Genomic DNA, 20,312 nt, shown 5'->3' on the forward strand with positions numbered 1-20,312 from the left:
ACGTTTATGTAGATGTATGAGCCGTAAATGGAGAAAGTGCAAACACTAGGTTGAAGCTCATCCATGACAGACGACCGTCGTGTGATCCATGGCTAAGCATCTCTGTAGCCACACTTCAACCTATCCTGTCCGCTCTGAGTGACGCGTCAGCGGGGAAAGCCCCATAATAGGGCGCGACTCGATGACAGACACACATCACAACCAATCAGCGCCCGGGCACGGACGGCTTTGGCCAATTAATGGCTGCGCGAGCGAGCGAGCACCAATACGTCACAGACAGCAGCTCCATGATAGTTGAGTTGTGTGTCATCTTGTGTAAATAATCTATTTCATACCTTACAGTAAGAGCTGCGGTTTAGCACCTTTTTTTCCCTCCTCTATTTGGGAACAGAGGCTAATACATTAAATGCTGACGGTACTTTATTATTGTGGAGGGAGGCCGGTAGCAGAGCACCCTGTCAACAACATCAACAGCTAGCTGGGCTATGGTAGCTAGTTAGCTGGTTAGCTGGTTAGCTGCTCTGCATCAGCCAGTGGAATCTCCCCTCTCTAGTTAGTTAGCTGCTCTGTTCATCACACAGCTAGCTGGGCTAGTAGCAAGTAGCTAGTTAGCTGCTCTGCATCAGCCAGTGGAATCTCCCCTCTCTAGTAGCTAGTTAGCTGGTTAGCTGCTCTGCATCAGCCAGTGGAATCTCCCCTCTCTTCTCTAGTAGATAGTTAGCTAGTTAGCTGCTCTGCATCAGCCAGTGGAATCTCCCCTCTTTTCTCTAGTAGCTAGTTAGCTAGTTAGCTGCTCTGCATCAGCCAGTGGAATCTCCCCTCTCTTCTCTCTCTCTCAACAAGACAGTTGACATGATGACAGCCGCCCTGAACCCCTGACTTCTTCCACTGAAGGCTACAACAACAAGGTAAGAGATGCCTGCAGTTGTAGTTGACTGTCATTCATTGCCACAACATACCTTCACTGTCTTCTGACACGTGTGTGTGTGTGTGTGTGTGTGTGTGTGTGTGTGTGTGTGTGTGTGTGTGTGTGTGTGTGTGAGTGTCTTGTTTTACCCGAGATTTGCTATTGCCTTCTATTTGCTAGCTATACGTCCTCCTCCTCTTGCAGCCAGGGCCCTGGATTATTATTATTATTACCACCTTGACTGGGAAAGGGAACACACACACACACACACACACACACACACACACACACACACACACACACACACACACACACACACACACACACACACACACACAGACAGGATTCTAGCTACTTCCTCCTCCTCTTGCAGCCAGGGCCCTGATTTATTACCACTTTGACTGGGAAAGGGAAGACACACACTCATGCACGCACGCACACACACACATGGGATACTAATCTTTTTTTTATGCTGCAGGACGAGGGCAACCCCTGTTATCATTGTGTGTAGTCTAGTCTGAAATATTCGCTTCATCAACCTACTACAGCGTTAGCTAATGCATGAATAATCGTTGTATGCCAGATTGCCTGTCAATAAAATAAAAAACGATAACATGACTTCTTATGCATCAACTGGCTGCAGCTGTCATACTTGACGTATGACAGATAGACAGAAGATGACAGGCACCTGTCATCTCCAGGCTCTGTACTTAGACTAGTACTTTATGCGACCTTATGTCTGATGATCACGTTAATGACGTTATCTATCTATCTGACCCTATACTGTCATAATATCACACCCAGAGCCCAGGGGAAATCCAGATGCCTGTTGTATGAATCATTTGTCGGAAGGAAGGGACCCAGCTGGCCACAGACTATATACTGTGTGTGAACAACATGCAAAGCAGACAGACGGTAGATATTTGTATAGGTCTCTTGAGATGAGGTATCACACATGACGTGTTGACTGCCCAATAAGATGAGAGCATTATTGATCTGAGTGGTATCTAAGCCTTATCTCAATGAAACAATAAGACTGTACTGTACAGTAAACTATCTTAAGTACAGTAAGATCTGTAATCAGAGCTCAGGGATCAGCAAAGTCACAGTGCATCGGTATGGGGGCATTGGGGGGGATAGTGTACAGTATTCTAAACGAAATCCCAGAGAAATCCTAGCCGCTAGCAACTCTTAGATGCCATCTGGCATCTAGAGTTGCAATGCCAACACTTGACAGCCCATTCATCCAAACAGAAAAGTCCTATCTGATTGTATTAAACAACGTTAAACTCACCAAGATTGCACCTGTAAGGAAAGCTTAGATTATCCTCCTTGCATCTCAAGTTTTTGTTTCATAAAAACCCACCATAGACATGTTATGATGAGCTACTTCCTGTCAATAAATTCCTAAATCTAAGTGTTCGAATTTGGAAGCGCTCATTGGAAATCACTCAACGGTCCTGCGTATCACCTCTTTCGAAATTGCACATAACGAGCTGATAGATATATCCATTACACTGTTGAGTATATTTGGTATTTCTTTGTTTCGCTGGCTTGACTGCCAAATGATTCAAGGGGAATAGTTAGTCTTTTGAATTATTTAATAAAAGCAACAGTGCCCATGATGTGGACTTTAATGATTAATCATGTGTTTTACTGACATGCAAAGAAAAAGGAAAATACTAAATACATGAAACACCTTCACATTTTACAACAAAGTACTAGTTGTCAGGGAGCTATTTCTTTGGCCTTTGTGATGTAAAGAGAATAAAGTAGTTTAGGAAAAGTCCATTCAGTAATAGGCCTGGCCCTGTCACAACTATTACATAATTGTTAATACATAATGGCCTGATTGCAATTCTTTGTATGACAGTCTAATCTAAAACCTAACATTTTGTAATGGTGACAGCACCTATTCAAGTAATGTGTTTTCTCCAAGACCACAGGTCAAGATTGCCTTGGCGACGTGAACCCCCCCCTGCCCGCCCGCCCGCCCACCCATCCCTAACGTGGAGCATGCAGCCATGAGCTCGTCGCTGTGGAGCCAGGAGAAGCCCAGCGGGGGCTTCCGGGAGGACTGGCGCTTCTACATGGTGGTGAAGGAGTGCGCGGTGGAGAAGCCTCCCCAGAAGACCCTGAGGATCCCCCGTGGCAGCCTGGGCCAAGCCTGCCAGGAGCGCAACAACCTGGGCCGCACGCTGCCGCCCAGCAAGGGCAAGCGGAGCCTCCGCATCCTGGACCAGACCAACGTGGTGCTCAGCCTGGACGAGCGCGACGTCCTGGAGCTGGACGAGAAGCTGGCCGAGCTGCTCTTCCCCATCACCAACTGTGAGGAGCGCTACGGCCTGCTGCGCAACAAGTCCCGGCTGGAGCGGGCGCGCGACATCGACTGCGGCTCCAAGGTGCGCGTCCAGCTGCGGTCTGGGGACGAGCCGCTGCCCGGCGTCGTTCGCTTCAAGGGCTCGCTGCTGCCCGACAGGGCTCTCTCTGGGATCTGGTTCGGGGTGGAGCTGCTGGTGAGAACCCTCTCTCTTTGTCACTAAGTACCCGTGTTGTTGTTTGTTTATGTCCTACTTTCAGAGACGCATGGATGAAAATTCTCAGTCGCCGCCACTGATTTCGGTCATTTGGATCCCATAGAAGCCAGCATTGTCCTCTATGGAAGCATGTTGTGCAGCGAAAATAGCCGATCTACAAGCTCTCAATGTGTCGCGCTGCGACGCATTGAGAGCTTGTAGATTCAGAATCAGAATCAGAATCAGTTTTATTGTCACATCACAGGTTTACAAGGTAAAAAGGTGGGTGAAATTCGTTTTTGTACATCACTAGATTGGCTATGTTCAAGATTAGAGCATTTCAAGTGGTCAAACTAGCAATATGTTCAGAAGCATCTTCCATAACCCTAATGGTCTGGTATATTTCATAAAAGCTAAGCCTCAATCTGTGATTTCTTCACCTGGTCGGCTGTATGCAGAACAGCAGGAACAATGTTACTAAAACATCATCATTTTACATAATTGTGTTAATTGTTTAGGAAACCGTCCTAGTGTGGGTGGGGGGGCTCCTTTTGACACTGTTTCTTAAATCGCAAATTAGGACTTGTCCATATAACATTTTACTGTTGTGAGATTTTAGTTTCTGACAATTTCTCCTTCACATTTTGCTCTGAGTGTGTTCAGCATGGTGCTCTCTGCAGAAAGAAAATTACCCTCTTAGATTTTGAATAGGCAGTATAATTTCTTCAAGCCTGATTAGAATACTTTTTTTTTTAATTGCAAAGAAAATATTTTTTTCCACTGTAACCTTCAGTTGAACCATAAATGCAGCCATAACTAGGCCACTATTAAATACAATCTAAGAAGAATCCCTCTTGTGGGGTGGATATTAATTTGTATCATGCCACCCAGCTGTCTTCGTCACAGTGCAAAATGTCATCATCCGAGTCTCTCATGATGCTACATAATGCTGCCAGGGACATGGCTAAAGCTCTGACATGCACAAAGCGTTGCTTATTGTAGCACAATGTTTGGTTTCTCTCAGCGAGTGGAGGCTGTAGGCTCCATGAGTGGGCTGCTGCTTGGACACATGCAACTCAACTCTCTTGCTCAGTATAATGGGCTTAGCGGCACATTCTTCTAGTCCAACTGCTGATTGTGATAATTGAGATATGCCCTGGCACTACTTTTGTCATTTTTCATATTTAAATGTCTGGTGTGGGTGATAGAATGTGGTTAGTTATAATGTTGCTGTTCCACTGAGTTTATAATGCATTATGACCAGCACTTCATAAACCTTGTTATAAGTTGTTATGCGTTATAAATGTCTTATAATGGAATTGTAAATGCATTAAAAATTAAAAATTCAATTTTCTTTTTTTAACAACCACAGACTTTCGCAGACTATCAAAGTATAAATTAAGGCTTAAGTGATTAACACCAGGAAAAGACAACCCTTATGTCATATCACAATATTACAATAATCCAAAATCCCAGACCATATCTAGTCTCATATCACAATATCGATATATTATCGATTTATTGCCCAGCCCTAGCCTGTCCCGCAGACGTTGGGCGTGAGTGCATTATGGCAGCACTTCCTATTTGCATAGTCAGATTCTTGGATTATATGTGGGTAAAGTTGTAGACTTTTGCTATCGTTTCCTGGCCTGGCACTTTTCCCTTCATGGTAGGATTGGATCTATACAAAATGAAATATTACTGCTAGTCGCTGATTTTTATTCACTTTTTAAAGATATTATTGGGGCTTTTCTGCCTTTATTGATAGTATACAGTCGAGCAAGAGAGAGACAGGGAGTGACACGCAGCAAAGGTCGTCTGGCTTGGGAATCGAACCTGCGACTCGCTGTCAGGCTAGAGGCATTAGAGCTTATACGTGGTATGCGCCTTAACCATTAGGCCAGTGGCGCCCGCTGATTGCACTTTAAGTTGCTGTGGATAAGAGCAGAAGCTAAACGCCTAACAACTATTATATAAAGCAAAGCACAGTAGTCTAGGTCGTGTGTCTGTGTGAACATCCCTTCAATGGTCATTTTCCACGTTGTGGCTGTCCCGTAGGGTCAGGTACAGCTACACATGCAGCAGGCTGTGTGATGCCAACTGCATGAATCAAGCCCTTGTACTCGTAGACCAGACCTGTGGGCAGCTCAGTAGGTACAGTAGAGCAGCCGTCTAGGAACCGGAAGGTTTCTGGTTCGATTCCTGGCTTCATGTCAAGTGTCCTTGACTGTCCTTGACTGAGACACTGAACCCTGATGAGCAGCCTTGCGTGCGTGCGTGCTTGCGTGCGCGCGTGTGTGTGTGTGTGCGGCGTGCGCTTGAGTGTGTGTGAGAGAATGTGTGTGAGAGAATGTGACGCACTGTAAAGCTCTTTGAGATAGATAAGGTAAGATAAACCCAAGATAAACATTTATTGATCGTCACGCTGACAGTGCTATTGGATCAAGTGTGTCGTAGTAGCAGCAGCAGTAAGAGCAAGAGAGTCGAGATAAAAAAATATATATCTAGAAAATGTGCTCCTCGGAGCACAGGTCTCCGCCAGTACTGTTCCTGATTAATCCTGTCTTACCTATTTATATTACATATATCCGTCATCGGAGCTACAGTAGTAGTTTGGATCTTTGTATCTGTAAGTTGAACCCAGCTCAACTTCAATTTGTATCTTTGTATCTTTTGTAGCAGCTACAAACGTCGGATGTTGCTTTGTATCTTCATGTCGCTGGCTTCCATTGAAAATGAATGGTAGCATGTATCTTTGTATCTGCCCGTGTGAACGCAGCATTACTGTTAATGACAGTAATATGGCAGGTTTCAGTGTTAATGATTGTAACATGCACGTCTCTTTCACTTGCCGTCTCTTTCACAATCTCACTGTCTTGCTTTCTCCCCTGTCTTATCCCTTTGTGCCATCTTCTTTTTTTTTTATATCTCTCCTCATCTCTCTTTCTCTATATCATTTCACCCTCACATTGTTATCACTCCATCACCACCCCCCTCCTCCAGGAGGAGGGCCGGGGCCAGGGCTTCACGGAGGGCTCCTACCAGGGCCGCCAGCTCTTCCGCTGCGAGGACGAATGCGGCGTGTTCGTGGCCCTGGACAAGCTGGAGCTGTGGGAGGACGAGGAGGACGAGGAGGAGCTGGGAGAGCTGGAGGTGGACCACGTCAATCTGGTGGAGGAGGAGCTGCTGCAGGACTTCCCGCGGCTGGAGATCAACTCCCGGGTGCTGGTGCAGACCCGCGAGGGCCCGGAGAGGGGCACCATCATCTTCTGTGACCTGCTGCCTGGCAACGAGAGCCTGGGGTACTACGTAGGCGTTGACATGGTGAGAGAGGGATTAGAGGGAAGGGAAGAGATGGGTGATGACACAGAAAATGTGTCGGAGAGAGAGAGAGAGAATGGGAAAGTTGTAGAGATGGTGGAGTGACCTCTAATTGAACTCGTTAGTTTTGACCACATTGCTGAAGTCCAAGTCAATGCTGTAAGGTTTTTGATGCAGTTCTTTCGTTTCAGTTTTAACCTGTTAAGACCGGGAACGTATTCATTTTAGATGTTTGCGTTGACTAGTTTGCACAGTTTGTACATCTCTATTTTAGAACGTTTGAAATATCTTGAAAGTGTGCGAGTGTACTGATTTTAGCAGGCATTTGTAGAACCGGCCTCAGGTCTTAATAGGTTAAAGGCGGCTTCAAAGGAAGCAGGGTAGTTGCAGTAAACTTGTATGAGATCAAGTCAATGTTCTATAACACACTCACTGCAGTCAAGTAGTATTGGTTGAGCCACGGAGCAATTGCAAAACTATTGTAATGAGGTTGTCTGTATGTCACTCTTTCTGCAATAGCTCAATGTATCACCGTCAAATCGCAACACAAGGCCATGAAACCTAACCTTATTGTCAATTCTGCCATGCAGAATCCCGGCAGAAATGTCCTGTACATATGTCCTGTACTGTACATGTAGAGCGTTTATCTTAGACCACAGTGAAGGCAAACAATGTAGGAATACAAAACAAGACAATAAAGGGGACAAAACTGGGTGTCTGGGCGAGCAGTAACAAGGCACAATTAATACTATACAGGCTATATATTATCTCTAAGTCAAAATGTTATAAGCTTTGGTATTCAAAGGTGAAGGTCAAGAAGTTCAGTAATTGATCAATACAAGATCATACATCACTTCTAAACTATTCATCATAGAACGATAAAACTAGCATTTGAATGCTTGCCCTTAGCCATTTCCCTTTCCTAAGTGTCTCCTAGTTGCGTACTGTAATATATAATTGATGTAAATTGATGTTAAAGTTAACTACTGTAAGCTCATCTCTAGTATCTTGTTAGCACAAGAAACGGTTACAGAATAGATGTACTGTAGCCAGAGCCTTAGCATTTGTGAACTCCCAAGCCCCTGATATTATTAAACGCTCAATATAGAATATTTCTATATCAGATTACAGGTTATTGTCCAGCCCCGGTGAAGAAAGCACATACTGGTATTCAAGGCATTTTTGTTTCTGCACAAACTAATGGAAAGCGGGATCATCACTTTATCAAAGCTGAGTGAATCTGTTTTGTTCGATTGGATTAATCATTGTAGTTTCAAGCTTATCCACGAACATGCTTAGATCAAAGTGTTTTATTACCGGTGCAGAGAAGTTGGTACACCGGTGCAAAGGTTAGACTCACCGTGTGCTTTGCAGGCACGAGCAGCTGCCATTTACGCTTGCTTGGTTTTGCCAGGCTGGAGTTTTAAGATGCCTAGTCATAGCAAAAAGATTCATATACATAAGTGAGACATTTGACTGCTGGCCGTTAGCAGCAGAAAGCAGCAGCCGTAGCAGCAGCAGCTTCTGCCCACTCGCAGCATCTGAGCCTCCCTCCCACACGGAGGCTAGGCAGTCACGCGGGGAGTGAGGTAAAGACTTGAGCACTGTATGACCCAACAACGTGGCATGGGGCCAGCGGGCAGCCTAGGAGGAGAGCCCACTGCTCTGCTTCACTCCCCAGCTCCCCAGCCTCGCCCTGCCTTTTTGCTAGATAGCTACTACTACAACAGCAGCACAGCACCGGCCTCGTAAACACACGACCGAGAGCGTGGTCCCGGTGGCGAAAAGGAGCCTCAAACCAGGGGAGGGGTAAACTGTGGTAGCTGCGTTTGCAGGGGGGAGAGGTGCATTTTGGGTGGCATGAGGTTCCATTGCTTCCGTAGAGTGGATAAGAGGAGCTGTGATGTTTTGGCAGTGCTACAGGAATATAGCCAAAGTACCATGTTTGAATAGATGGGTAGATAGAGAGAGACGGCATCATTTTTTACTGGTAGGGCATTAGCTAATATACTTTTATTAAGCCTGGGGGAGAAACTGAGTAATGGTGCTGCCATGGCAGGCTGACACTTGTGCAGAGCCATCTTGATCAGACTGATATACATTTTCTTTTTTTTGGGGGGGGGGTTGGGGGGGGGACTAGCGAGATGAGGAACGCCTGCAAGGGTCACACTACGTCTCTTTCTCCAACTCTTCCAGGACAATCCGATCGGGGACTGGGACGGCGTGTTCGACGGGAAACTGCTGTGTAACTTTGCCAGCTTGGAGCATACTCGCCTCGTCCCCATCTGTGACGTTATGCCAGGTGAGTTTGTAGCTGTAGTGTTTAATTCCCGCGTCAACGTTTACAACAACATTGATCGCTTAAATCTGTGTGTATTTCTAAGCGTTAGGAATCAACAGCGCTCCAGTGTTTTCTCGTTTGCAGCAGCGGCTGAGCTGAGTCTGAGCGCTCCCGGGTTTGTGTTTGGCTTGCAAGCGGGAACAGGGGGCCTTTTGTGTCGATGGCTCACTTGTTTTTGAAAGTCAAGTGAGATACTCAGGCTCTTTGTTCTCCACGTCAGCTTGTTGATTTGTTTGTGTTCCGCCTGTCCTCCTCTCCTGACGAAGCCCTAACTTCAAGCAAAATGAGATTTGTTTATTTTACTAATCTACTGCCTACTAAAATCTCTCTACACGTTGAAGCCCAAACGCATGGTACAGTCCATGGCAGGCCTCATGAAGTGTACTTAATCATAGTGCAAATATACTTACTGTAAAGGGGCGAGTCTAACTCGAAACAGAAATAATTATTATAATTATTGTTATTTTGCAAGTTGCTATTCCTGCATTATTGGACAGCTCAATGTTTATTTGTGAATCTGAACGTCTACAGGGATACTCTTGGTTGCCTTGCTTCTGTCTTGCTTGTTAGGGATGTGTAAAGAAATTCTCATAAGTTGTCTCTGACCTACAATTAAAACATTTAACTGAAAAACGACTATAATGCGACTTGCAAGACAATCATGGGAAAACTTGGAAATGACTTTGTAAAACAAAGACTCGATCTCAATTACTGACCAGCCAAGACGTTTCCACGCAAACCTTCATCAAAACACGCTGGCTGAAACACACACTGTGCTGAGGTCTTCTGAACTTACATGTTATAGTGCCACCGTCCATTGATAGTGTGAATGGGAGGCTGTCTTTATGGCCCTGACACACCAAGCTAACGTCAGGCGGGCTGTTGTTGAGTGTCTGTTGCCATCTGTCCGACAGGCGCTTGTAGTTTACCGTAGGCGCTAGTAGGCCATTAGCGAGGCCCATTCACCCGAGCGTGTTGAATTGGCAGCTGATGTTATCATAGACTCACGTAGCCAGGCGGATCAGAGATCTCCGCCTACTGTTGTGTCTAGTGACGTCTAAATTCAATGCGTGGGATAAAACTGGTTCGAAACAATTCGGAAATAAAAAAAACGACAACAATGCAAACACTGTCACTTTTTTGCATATTTGGGACTAGTGATCGGACGATAATCGTTATCGTTTATCGTGATAAGAATAAACGCTCACAATAATGGTGCAGAGACTTTAATTTATCGGTAAATTGTCTGAATTAGCTTTTGTTGAGCTGCAAATTCAGTACCCCTTAAACCTTCTTGCTAAAAAAAAGAGCTCATTTGGTACACTCTTATTTCACTCAACACAAATCAATTTGCCAAAAATAGCAGACCTACAAGCTCACAATGCGTTGCAACGCTTTCTGAGCTTGTAGATCGCCTAATTTTGGCGAACGCCCCCCCCTCCAGAATAGGGATGCTGGGGGTTCAAGTGGTTAACAAAAGTGGCATTTTAAGTTTTTAAAGGATATTTTGATTATCGCGATAATATCGTTAATCACAATAAGTTTTGCCACAATAATCGTGACATGTAATTTTCCTATCATCCCATCCCTATCCCAGTATCAGGATTGGTTTTCAGGTTTGTTACTTTAACACTGGTTTCTCAATATTGTTCTGACCCCCACATTGAATTTAGATTTCCCCAGACGTATCATCAGTAGACGGACATCTCTGAGTGTCTGGCCACACGAAACAAATGTAGTCTGGGACTGGGAGGGAGAGCTCTCTGTTTGGCTGTTGTCAGCCTGAGCAAATCAGAGCATGAGAAGAAGTGAACAGCAAGCCAACGACCTATTAAACGAGGGCACACACACAGACACAGGCAATATTGACATGCTCAATTTGTTTTTGTCTTCCCAATGAATGGCACAGGGAGTAACTCCATCCACGCATAATATTTTGAGAATATCATCACTGTCGGGCAGAAACCTTGTACAGTATCTCCATATTTCATCTTTGTCTGTATAAAATGAATGCCCTATTTTTTATTCTTTGTCGTATGATTGTGTTGCACAAAAGTAGTGAAAATATCACAATGCAACAAGTTGTTAGCTTGTAGATCTGCTATTTTCAGTGAAAAAAAGAAAGAAAAATGTACTATAAATATGAACAGTTGTAGTGACAGTTCTCCCCAGGTTTACCCGACCAGAACATTCTTCCCAAGGGTGCAAGTTCGTTCTTTACATTCTGGTATTGGGGAAACAGTCCATGCCATCTTTGTTTTGGAGATTGTCTCTGCTAGATATGCCGTGATACAGACAGACTGCTGCCACCTCCTGGTGTGGAGAGTTATTTCCTTCCACACAGGCGCAGAACCAGCTGTAGCCAAGACAAAAAAAAAGATCGACATACCATATCCAGTTTTACTTCCCGTACGTGGGTGAAGTAGGTGGCCGCCTTTTTAGGAGACCGGAAGCAGTTTGGGGTCTATTCATTCCAATGGAAGAGTGAACGTGGGGGATTATTTAGCCCCACTAGACCATACCAGTGGGGGGATAAGCGCACATGATCTGGCAACCCGGGAGCCAGCGAACACAAAAATGCTAATAAACAGCTGAGATTTCGTGTAATCGGGAAACGGGCTTCGCTTCTTTGTTAGGTGCACATGGTAATGGTCAAAGGCTGTGTGCAAATTCAGATCAATTGCTCCAGCCACTGAGGAGAACCGGGCAGAACAGATTTTGGCCTCACCACTACACCACGCACTACACCACTACAGAGGTTTGTCAAGTTATAGGAGGATGGTCACTGAACACAATTTTGGACCCAATCGTCACAACAAGCCACACAATCTTCCTAAGTTTTTCATACTAAAATGGCTTTTTTCAGAGACAAGTCGAGGAGAAAATCTACTTTATTATCGACCTTTCTCTGTCCCAGCAACACACTCTCGCGGGATCTAGCGCCAGTAAACATTAGACGTTTGTGAGATCTGCCGTCAGACGACGCCCACTTAGGATACCATTTGTAGGATGTGTGTACCATTTCGCCTCTAGTGGCTCCAACTGGGATGGTCTATCTTCATAAATTAACCATCTTTGGCTGTAGTCTTTGCATTGTATTCCAGCGCAACGTTTACTGGAGACGTGAGACAACGCAAAGGTCCCTATGTCAGGGCCCTTTATAGGCACAGTGACTGTACTCTTAACCGCTTAAACCCTAGATCAAGTCTTCAACAGGGGGTCCTCAGAATTACTACAGGGGGGCTGCCACATCTTTGTGTGATAGGAACTTTTTTCTTTTTTTCACATAACCACTTGAACCCTAGCATCCCTATTCTGGTGGGAACGTTTGCGGAAATAGCAGATCTGCAACGCGTTGTGAGCTTGTAGATTGGCTTTTTTTCGGCAAAGAGGTTTGGTGTGGAGGGGGAAAAGAGCGGACCCAGGCCAGTACAGAGCCTATGGTCAAGTTTGCCGAGTATTAAGGGTTTAAAAGGTTAAGTGGCCGAAGTGCTGTCAAACAAATATGAAGCTATCCATGAAATCTATGAAAAAGTTTAATGTGTGACACAATTTTATACAATATGTAAGAGGTGGTCCCTGCATCATCTCTCTCTTGGCTAAGGGGTCCTTGGGCTGAACAACATTGAAGACCCCTGCTCTCTAGATACTTAGTTAGCCGGAGCCCCCCCCAGGGCTCTACTGTATACTAAGCCGCCTCCTTGTTTCCCTCTACACCAAATATCTTTGGCGATCTAGATTCATAGATCTATAAATATTTATAGATCGGCTTGTTGTTGACTTTTTGTCCCAGAATAGGGACGCTAGAGTTGGAGTGGTTAAGCTTAATTTGAATCTGCCTCTTTATTGTTCTCTACTAGACAGACAAGAAAGAGGTGATGACATGGCACATGCCTATAGGTGTGAATCACCTCTGATGTTTATTGGTATCACCAATTACTAATTTAACAGATTATTATAGACGGGTGAATTAAGTTTTTTAGTCAGGATGGTTAACAACATAAACCCTAAATATACTCAGTTGATCGAGGTTCCCCAGGGCTGAGGTTTGCTCCTTTTTTTCCTTTTTCCCCCCTAGCCTGGTAAACCATCCGGGTTTGCAGACCGGTCTGACCGCGAGCCTTCAAAGGAGCTTTATTACACTACCTTTTCTTAGATTTTTTACCCTCATTCAGTTTATCCATATCTAATGAATATATGACTGTGTCAACCCTGTTTTTCAGGAGCCATGTGGCCCATAGGTCAGGAGCCTATCTCCTGTTTCCGTAGCATGAGGTAGCTTGATGTACAGTAGAAGTACAGTACACCCCCCCCCCCTGGACATGATGCTAGTTTGTAGTACTAGCAGTCCTTGATGCTTGCCAAGCGGCCAGGGAGGCCAGGGAGGCACTGGATACCATTTGTACCCCTGAGTCTGACATCCCAATACTCGGCTCTATATTAATCCATTAAGACCGGGAACGCATCTGTGTCATTTTAAGATATCTTTGGCTATTCAACAAAAATAGCAGATATAGATAAAATAGCGCTATGAGCTTGTACTGTAGATCTGCTATTTTTGGAAAAATCGTAAAAATGTGTGCAAATCTTTGAATATATGTACAGTATATATATGTTTTAAAGCGAACATTTGTAACTGAAATCCTTGCTTCTGGGGGTTCCTGGAAAGTAATATTTTGAGTTGGGGGGTGGGGGGTCTGCGGACAAATTCATTTTGGGGGTCCTTGACATGAAAAAGTTTGAGAACCACTGATATTATAGCAACATAATTTTTTTTTTTTAGAATTTAGAAGACATTTGTAGAATCCCCAGAAGCAAAGATTTGAGTTTAAAATGTTGCTTTAAAAAACATACTGTATATTCAAAGATTTGCACATATTTTCACTATTTTAAATAAATAAATGGCAGATCTGCAAGCTCGTCGTAGCGTGGCACTCTGTGCCGCACTATGAGCTTGTATATCTGCTATTTTTGAATAGCCAAAGTATAAAATAATGGTATAAGTGGTTACACAGATGCGTTCCCGATTTTAATGGGTTAATGCTGTGGAGATGATGCAGAGTGCAACAATATGCCTGAATTTCCATGGGTAAGCTTAAAAAAAAAATCGCACCCTGTGTGAAGGAAGCGGTGCCTTTGGTGAGTGGCCTCCTGCTTCAGCAATTAATGCTCGTCCCTATTGGTGGTCTAAGTCCACATACCAAATTTGGACTTGGTGGCATGCTGCAAACTGGAGTTATAGTTGTTTAAAGCCAGTGGCCTCCTGGTGGCGCTATAATAGGGCGGGGCGGGGCTTCAGCAGTCAATGCTCGTCCCTATTGGTGGTCTAAGTCCACATACCAAATTTGGACTTGCTGGCATGCTGCGAACTGGAGTTATAGCTGTTTAAAGCCCGTGCTCAAACGGACATCCGGGCTCAAACGGAGAAACGGACATCCGGGCTCAAACGGACAAACGGACATACGGACGGACATAGTCAAGTGTAGAGCGGCTGGCACCGCTAAAAGACAAAAAACACGAATTGGTTCAAGTGTGTCTTCTAAGTCCATCACGTCCTGTAGTGTTCCAGGTGTGAATGAGTCCCTCATTATATGGCTAGAATGAAAACCTCCACTTCTTTGGGTCCTTTGGGACTGGAGTGCAAACCACTGGTTTTTAGACAATGGGGGTCTTCAACGTTTTTCAGGCCAAGGACCCCTTAGCTGAGAGAGAGATGAAGCAGGGACTCCCTACTACGTATTGTTTAAAATTGTATTGCAGATTAAACCTTTTTCATTGATTTCATAGATCACATCAGACGGTGTTGGATTGATGTTAATGTGTATTTCCAGACATTTAACTCATTTAAACCGTCACTGCTTGGTAAACTTGACCTTTCACTCTGTCTGCTGTTTTTTCCCTCTACACCAAACCTCTTTGCCAAAAATAGCCGATCTGCAAAGAGCTTGTAGATCTGCTATTTTTGGCTAATGTTTCCCTCAGAATAGAGATGCTATGGTTCCATTGGTTAATGTAAAAAAGTTCCCATCGGCCCGGATGGCTGGCGTAGCTGTCCGGGCACCGTGTTGCAGGTTCGAATCCCGTTCCCGATGGCATTTGCTGCGTGTCACTCCTCATCTCGCCCTCCCGCCCATTTCCTGTCAGTCTACTATATTCTATCAAATAAAAGGCAGAAAAAGCCAAAAAAGATATGGCGGTCCCCCTGTAGTAACTCTGAGGACCCCCTGTTGAAGACCACTGTTTTAGACCATCCATCTCCCTTTGTTTTTTACAACACGCTCAACACCACCCTCTTCTGGTATAACAAGCACATTTCTGGCAACTAAACTATCCAATATGCAAGATGCTCTCTCTCTTCATACTCAAGGGGACAACAAAGCTTATCAGTGCTGTGCCAGAGACAACAGTGAGGGTTTCTTATGCATTGCTAAAACTTTTTAATGCCGGAGACTGATTAGATTTAGAGCTATTTTTTTTTACTACAGAAAAATGTAAAGGAATTTAATCTGTGTCATTGTGTCAAACAGAGACATACGTTTTGAGTTTCTCAGTGCTGACACATTACAGAGCCTTGCATGCAATGCAGCACGGCACATACAGTAACAAAAATGCAATGGCAACAGGACCACTGAGTACTACGCAGTGTTGATTTTGTCGACTAAAACTATGACGAAAAATGTTCGTCGACTACCTTTTTTCACTGACGAAAACAAAATAAAAACAAAATAAAAACTAAGCTACGATGACAAAAACTAAGGATAAATATATTGACAATTTTGTCAACAAATAAAAACTAGACCAAAATGTTAGTGAGGGACTAGTGGAGAAGAGATGCAGTAGAACTAAAAGACAATTCATTTTATGTTTGGTTGCGCTCGGGTGTTGCGCTCTGAAAATAGCAGATCTACACGCTCACAACGCGTCGCGCTGCGACGCGTTGTGAGCTTGTAGATTGGCTATTTTCAGCATGCAACCAAGTGTAAAATCAGCCATTACGACGCCACCAAGGTACGCCAAAAACATTTTTTGTCGACTAAATCAACTGTAGATTTAAACTTTAGACTAAAACTAGGCAAAAACTAAAACATGTCAGATGACTAAATATGACTAAAATTAAATGGATTTTTTTTCAAAAGACTATGAATAAAACTAAATCAAAATTTGCTGTCAAAATCAACACTGGTACTAAGCTGTCATTTGGTCAGTCGACTAAGACTTTGTGAGTCGATTATTTGCTTTGTATTCAATCAACTAATCGATTAGTTGACAAATTCCTGTGACTATTGGTTTTGACTAAGAATGTCTAAGTCGAGGACAGTCCTACAGGCTACACAGTAAGACTTTTTGTGCAAGACAAATATACCAAGGTTTACTCCCCCATTAGATCTCTTCACCGAAAATAGCCGATCTACTAGCTCACAACGTGTCGCAATGTGTGATGTGTTGTGAGCCTGTAGATCTGCAATTTATTTTCGAACGCTCACCTATTTTGGCCGAACTTGCCCAGAAATAGAGATGTTGTAGACAGTGTGTATGGTAGGTAAATGTACAGGTATGCTGATCTGGAGGCAGTGGTGGAAAGTAACTAAGTACATGTCTGTTCTTAAGTACTGTACTTAAGTGCAAATTTGAGGAATTATTACTTTACTGGATAATGTTTTTTACATTTTCAGTACTTTTACTTTTACTCCACTACATCTCAGAGGAAAATATTGTATTTTTTACTCCACTGCAATTATTTGAAAACTTTAGTTACTACTGTAGTTACTCTGTAATTATTATTACAAAACATGCATTAACCACTTTATCCCTATATACTTCGGCTATTTGAAAATAGCCGATGCGTTGTGAGATTGTATCTGCCATTTAAAAAATATGTTTATACACTTGTGAAATAGGACATTCTGCATAATGACTACTTTTACTTTTGGTACTATTAAGTACATTTTGATGCCAATACTTTTGTACTTTTCACTCAAGTAAATTTTGAATACTGGACTTTTTCTTGTAACAGAGTATGTTTTGCATTCCATTATTGATACTTTTTTTACTGAAGTAAAAACATTTGAGTACATTTTTTCCACCACTGATCTGGAGGGATGTTCCTCTAATGTTGGGTGTATTATTTCTGGGCTGTGCTTCAGAATATTCCATGCAGGACCAAAGGCTGCAAAAGCACAGTTTTGCCTCCAGGGGCACCAGCAGTGACAAGTCGTCCTCTGGCCAAAGCAAGCCAAAGAACAAAGGTACAGCACTAAATCTAACAAACCCACCACAGCCTGCTGGGGAAGGGGAACCTGACACAGAAAAGGGGAATTTCACTTGGAATAGACTTTGTTTGTTAATCTGCAAAGGTGGAAATATATGTTTTTTTATTGAAAAAAATCTGTTATCACTAAAGTTGAACCCATTAAGACCTGAGGCCGATTCTACAAATGACAGATGCTTTCCGGTCTTAATGGGTTAAAAAGTGTTATCTTTTATCAATTTTCTAAATCAAGGAAAAAGGAGAACCTATAGCATCATTGCAGAATAACAACTTAAGGACATCACTACCATGATAACAGGGTGCATGACAACTATAGGGTTGGGATCTGGAACCAGAGGAATTTTGGGGGAAACGGGACCAACATTGAGGAACCGGAATCGGTTCCATCACATTTTGGAACCGTTTCCGGAACAGGTTTTTAATCACACTGTCAGAGCTGGTATGTGCTGGTATGTGGAACCAAATGGACCCGTATGGGTCCATTTGGTTCTATTTGTACACTCTCAGAGTTACAGACCATTTGGAACCCCCTTTAGGGGGAAATTGTTAAAATCCTAAATAAAAGGATCCCAACCCTAATGACAGTGGTGTGATAATAGCACTGAAATAATAATGACTAATATTTAGGTTGTGCAGTCATTTTTTACAATAGATGTATGTGCACATTTTTGACTGCCTTTCTTGAAAATGCAAAAAAAATGCAGGACTGTGCAACTATCGTTTAAATCGAATTACGTGAAATTGTTGGGAAATGTATATTCGTTGCTTTTGAAAATAACATCCTTAAAATGTGAAATTCCTGATTTTAATGTAATGGAGCAATAATAACAAACCGAGAACTTTGGTAACGAGGAGAATTTCTTCCAGATTGTTCCAGAACAATGGGTTAATTCGATGTGACTGCAATGTGTAACCTGTGAATCTCTTGTGATTGGTTTCTTGCATGAAGAAAACTTTTTTTTAAAAAATATTCTATGATTATACAACAGGTTTACAGCAGTCTGATTGGTCAACGCACTCTCCAAACGTGCTGTTAATTCCTATAATTCACAAATAACCGTACTTTTTGCGGTTTTCTTCGCCAACTAAAGGAAAATAATGTCAGTGTTTCCCCATATGCATTCAGCAGTGGTGTGGATGTTTATGTAAATTATATATTTTTGTTTCTTAACAATGGAAGACGACTCCATCTTATGTCTTTATGAAAGTTATATTATGTTGCGCTACCAGTATGTACGCTTCATATCCAGTCACAAAGTTGTGAGGAGAGTTAGGCCTGTCACAATTATTACATAATCACCTAATCTCAATTATTTGAGATAATCACAATAATTATTTGCCTAATCGTTAATAGATCTGCTATTTCCACTATTCATGTTTTTTAGTATAAAAAGTATAAAGTTAAACAATTTCGTACGTTATTTGTCATATCTGCCCTGTGCACCTTTTTGATTATGAAGTCTAAAAGCACGAACAGAAATACTATTTTGTAATCATAATGTTACACAATTAAATCGAAATTATTTGAGCGACAATTAATCGTCAAGTAAAAATTCATAATCGTGACAGCCCTGAGGAGAGTACAGGGCCCCATCCAGATCCATTGAAAGATCTTTACAACGCTCAAAGTTTGATCTCACCGCGATGCGACGCCACCACGTTATTCATGCATTCTTCTTGTTATTTCGTAGCAGATCGCGCTCTTTATTTTGAGTGCAAAGGTATTTCGATATAAATATTCGCCACCAACTGCTAAAACTTCATCCTAGGGGAAACACTGAATGTAATAATACTGCTTTGAAGAATACGTTGTGACTCTACAACACATCACGCCTGTAAACGTTGTATAAAAGCCATTCTACTCTTCAAGATAAGTCTTTAACAGTTATCATGTGTACTTATGTGGTGCTGGCTGTGGTACTCTCACCATTTATGGATCACCTTGGTACTCATAATCACTTTTCTACCCTTGTGCTTCCCTTTCCAAACTATTCTGCTGTGGTCTTTTTTTGTGTGATGGAACTCAACTCGCGCAAACTCGCAGCACATTCTTCCCAGCATTTCTGCCTGTGTAAATCTGCATTCAATTCAATTTTGTTAAACTTCTCCTGTCACTCAATATACTGTCAATGTTCTATGTGGCTAAATATTTACCGTATGCCACTCTCTCTCTCTCTCTCTCTCCCTCTCTCTCTCTCTCTCTCTCTCTCCTGCCACCACCTTCCTTGTTGTTTTTCTTTCATGTACTTTTATTGTTTGCAGGCTTAGGTCACCAGTGTGGCAGTAGGAGCAAGTCAGAGTTTTACTATACTTTAAATGGCAGCTCTGTTGACCCACCAGCTCAACCCAAATCCAAAAGCACATGGTATATTGATGAAGGTAAACTGTGAGACGTGACAAGATGTACCCTAAAAAAAAAGAAAGAAAATCATCTTGATAGCAAGCTCCTGTTAATGATTTGAAGCTGCTTCATTGTCAATTCCACTGCTGTGAACTTACCGGAACATATTTTGTTAGAGACCAGCACATCACTTGTTGTCAGAACCTAAACATTAACTGCATTGCAATATGTGTGAATGTTCTTGTGATGGCTACAATTATATGGTCATCTAGGACAAAATAAATGCACTCAGCTTCTACATAAGTATTGCATACTATCAGTAACACTTTTGACTAACATCATTTTGCAGCATTTAGATTTAGAACATGGTCTACAATTACAATCCAAGCAGGTTTTATTTGGACAACAATGTGTTCTGCATTTTCACGCAGTAGATTGCTATCAAGAAGACCTTTGACTTCACTTTTCTCTCAGCGCGAGACTCCATCTGCATGGACTTATTGGTGTGGCATGATTTTCATCTGTAAGACTTGAGGCTTTTTAATAATGCTCAGTGCTGTAGAATCATTCTCCTGGCTATTGAATACTTTGCTTCATGCTTAACTTGTGCAGCAGCA

At 42.8% G+C, this 20,312-nt stretch overlaps 1 protein-coding gene across 7 annotated transcripts in view; it reads left to right on the forward strand.

The window, feature by feature from the left end:
* The first annotated feature begins 274 nt into the window (after positions 1-274).
* The window catches only part of cyld (cylindromatosis (turban tumor syndrome)), a 47,432-nt gene continuing 27,394 nt past the window's right edge, over positions 275-20,312 (forward strand). For 2 of the 7 annotated variants that reach the window (XM_084069815.1, XM_084069817.1), the window contains exons 1-6: positions 275-908; positions 2,847-3,423; positions 6,427-6,747; positions 8,941-9,046; positions 17,230-17,331; positions 19,617-19,733. In XM_084069815.1, the coding sequence (XP_083925941.1) occupies positions 2,932-3,423; positions 6,427-6,747; positions 8,941-9,046; positions 17,230-17,331; positions 19,617-19,733 (1,138 nt within the window). In that variant the 5' untranslated portion in view covers positions 275-908; positions 2,847-2,931. The remainder of the gene's footprint in view (positions 909-2,846; positions 3,424-6,426; positions 6,748-8,940; positions 9,047-17,229; positions 17,332-19,616; positions 19,734-20,312) is intronic. The other 5 variants (XM_084069819.1, XM_084069820.1, XM_084069816.1 and 2 more) reach the window with 4 other exon arrangements.

The sequence above is a fragment of the Gymnoscopelus microlampas genome (assembly GCF_963454915.1).
Source record: "Gymnoscopelus microlampas genome assembly, chromosome: 1".
Taxonomy (NCBI): Eukaryota; Metazoa; Chordata; class Actinopteri; order Myctophiformes; family Myctophidae; genus Gymnoscopelus; species Gymnoscopelus microlampas.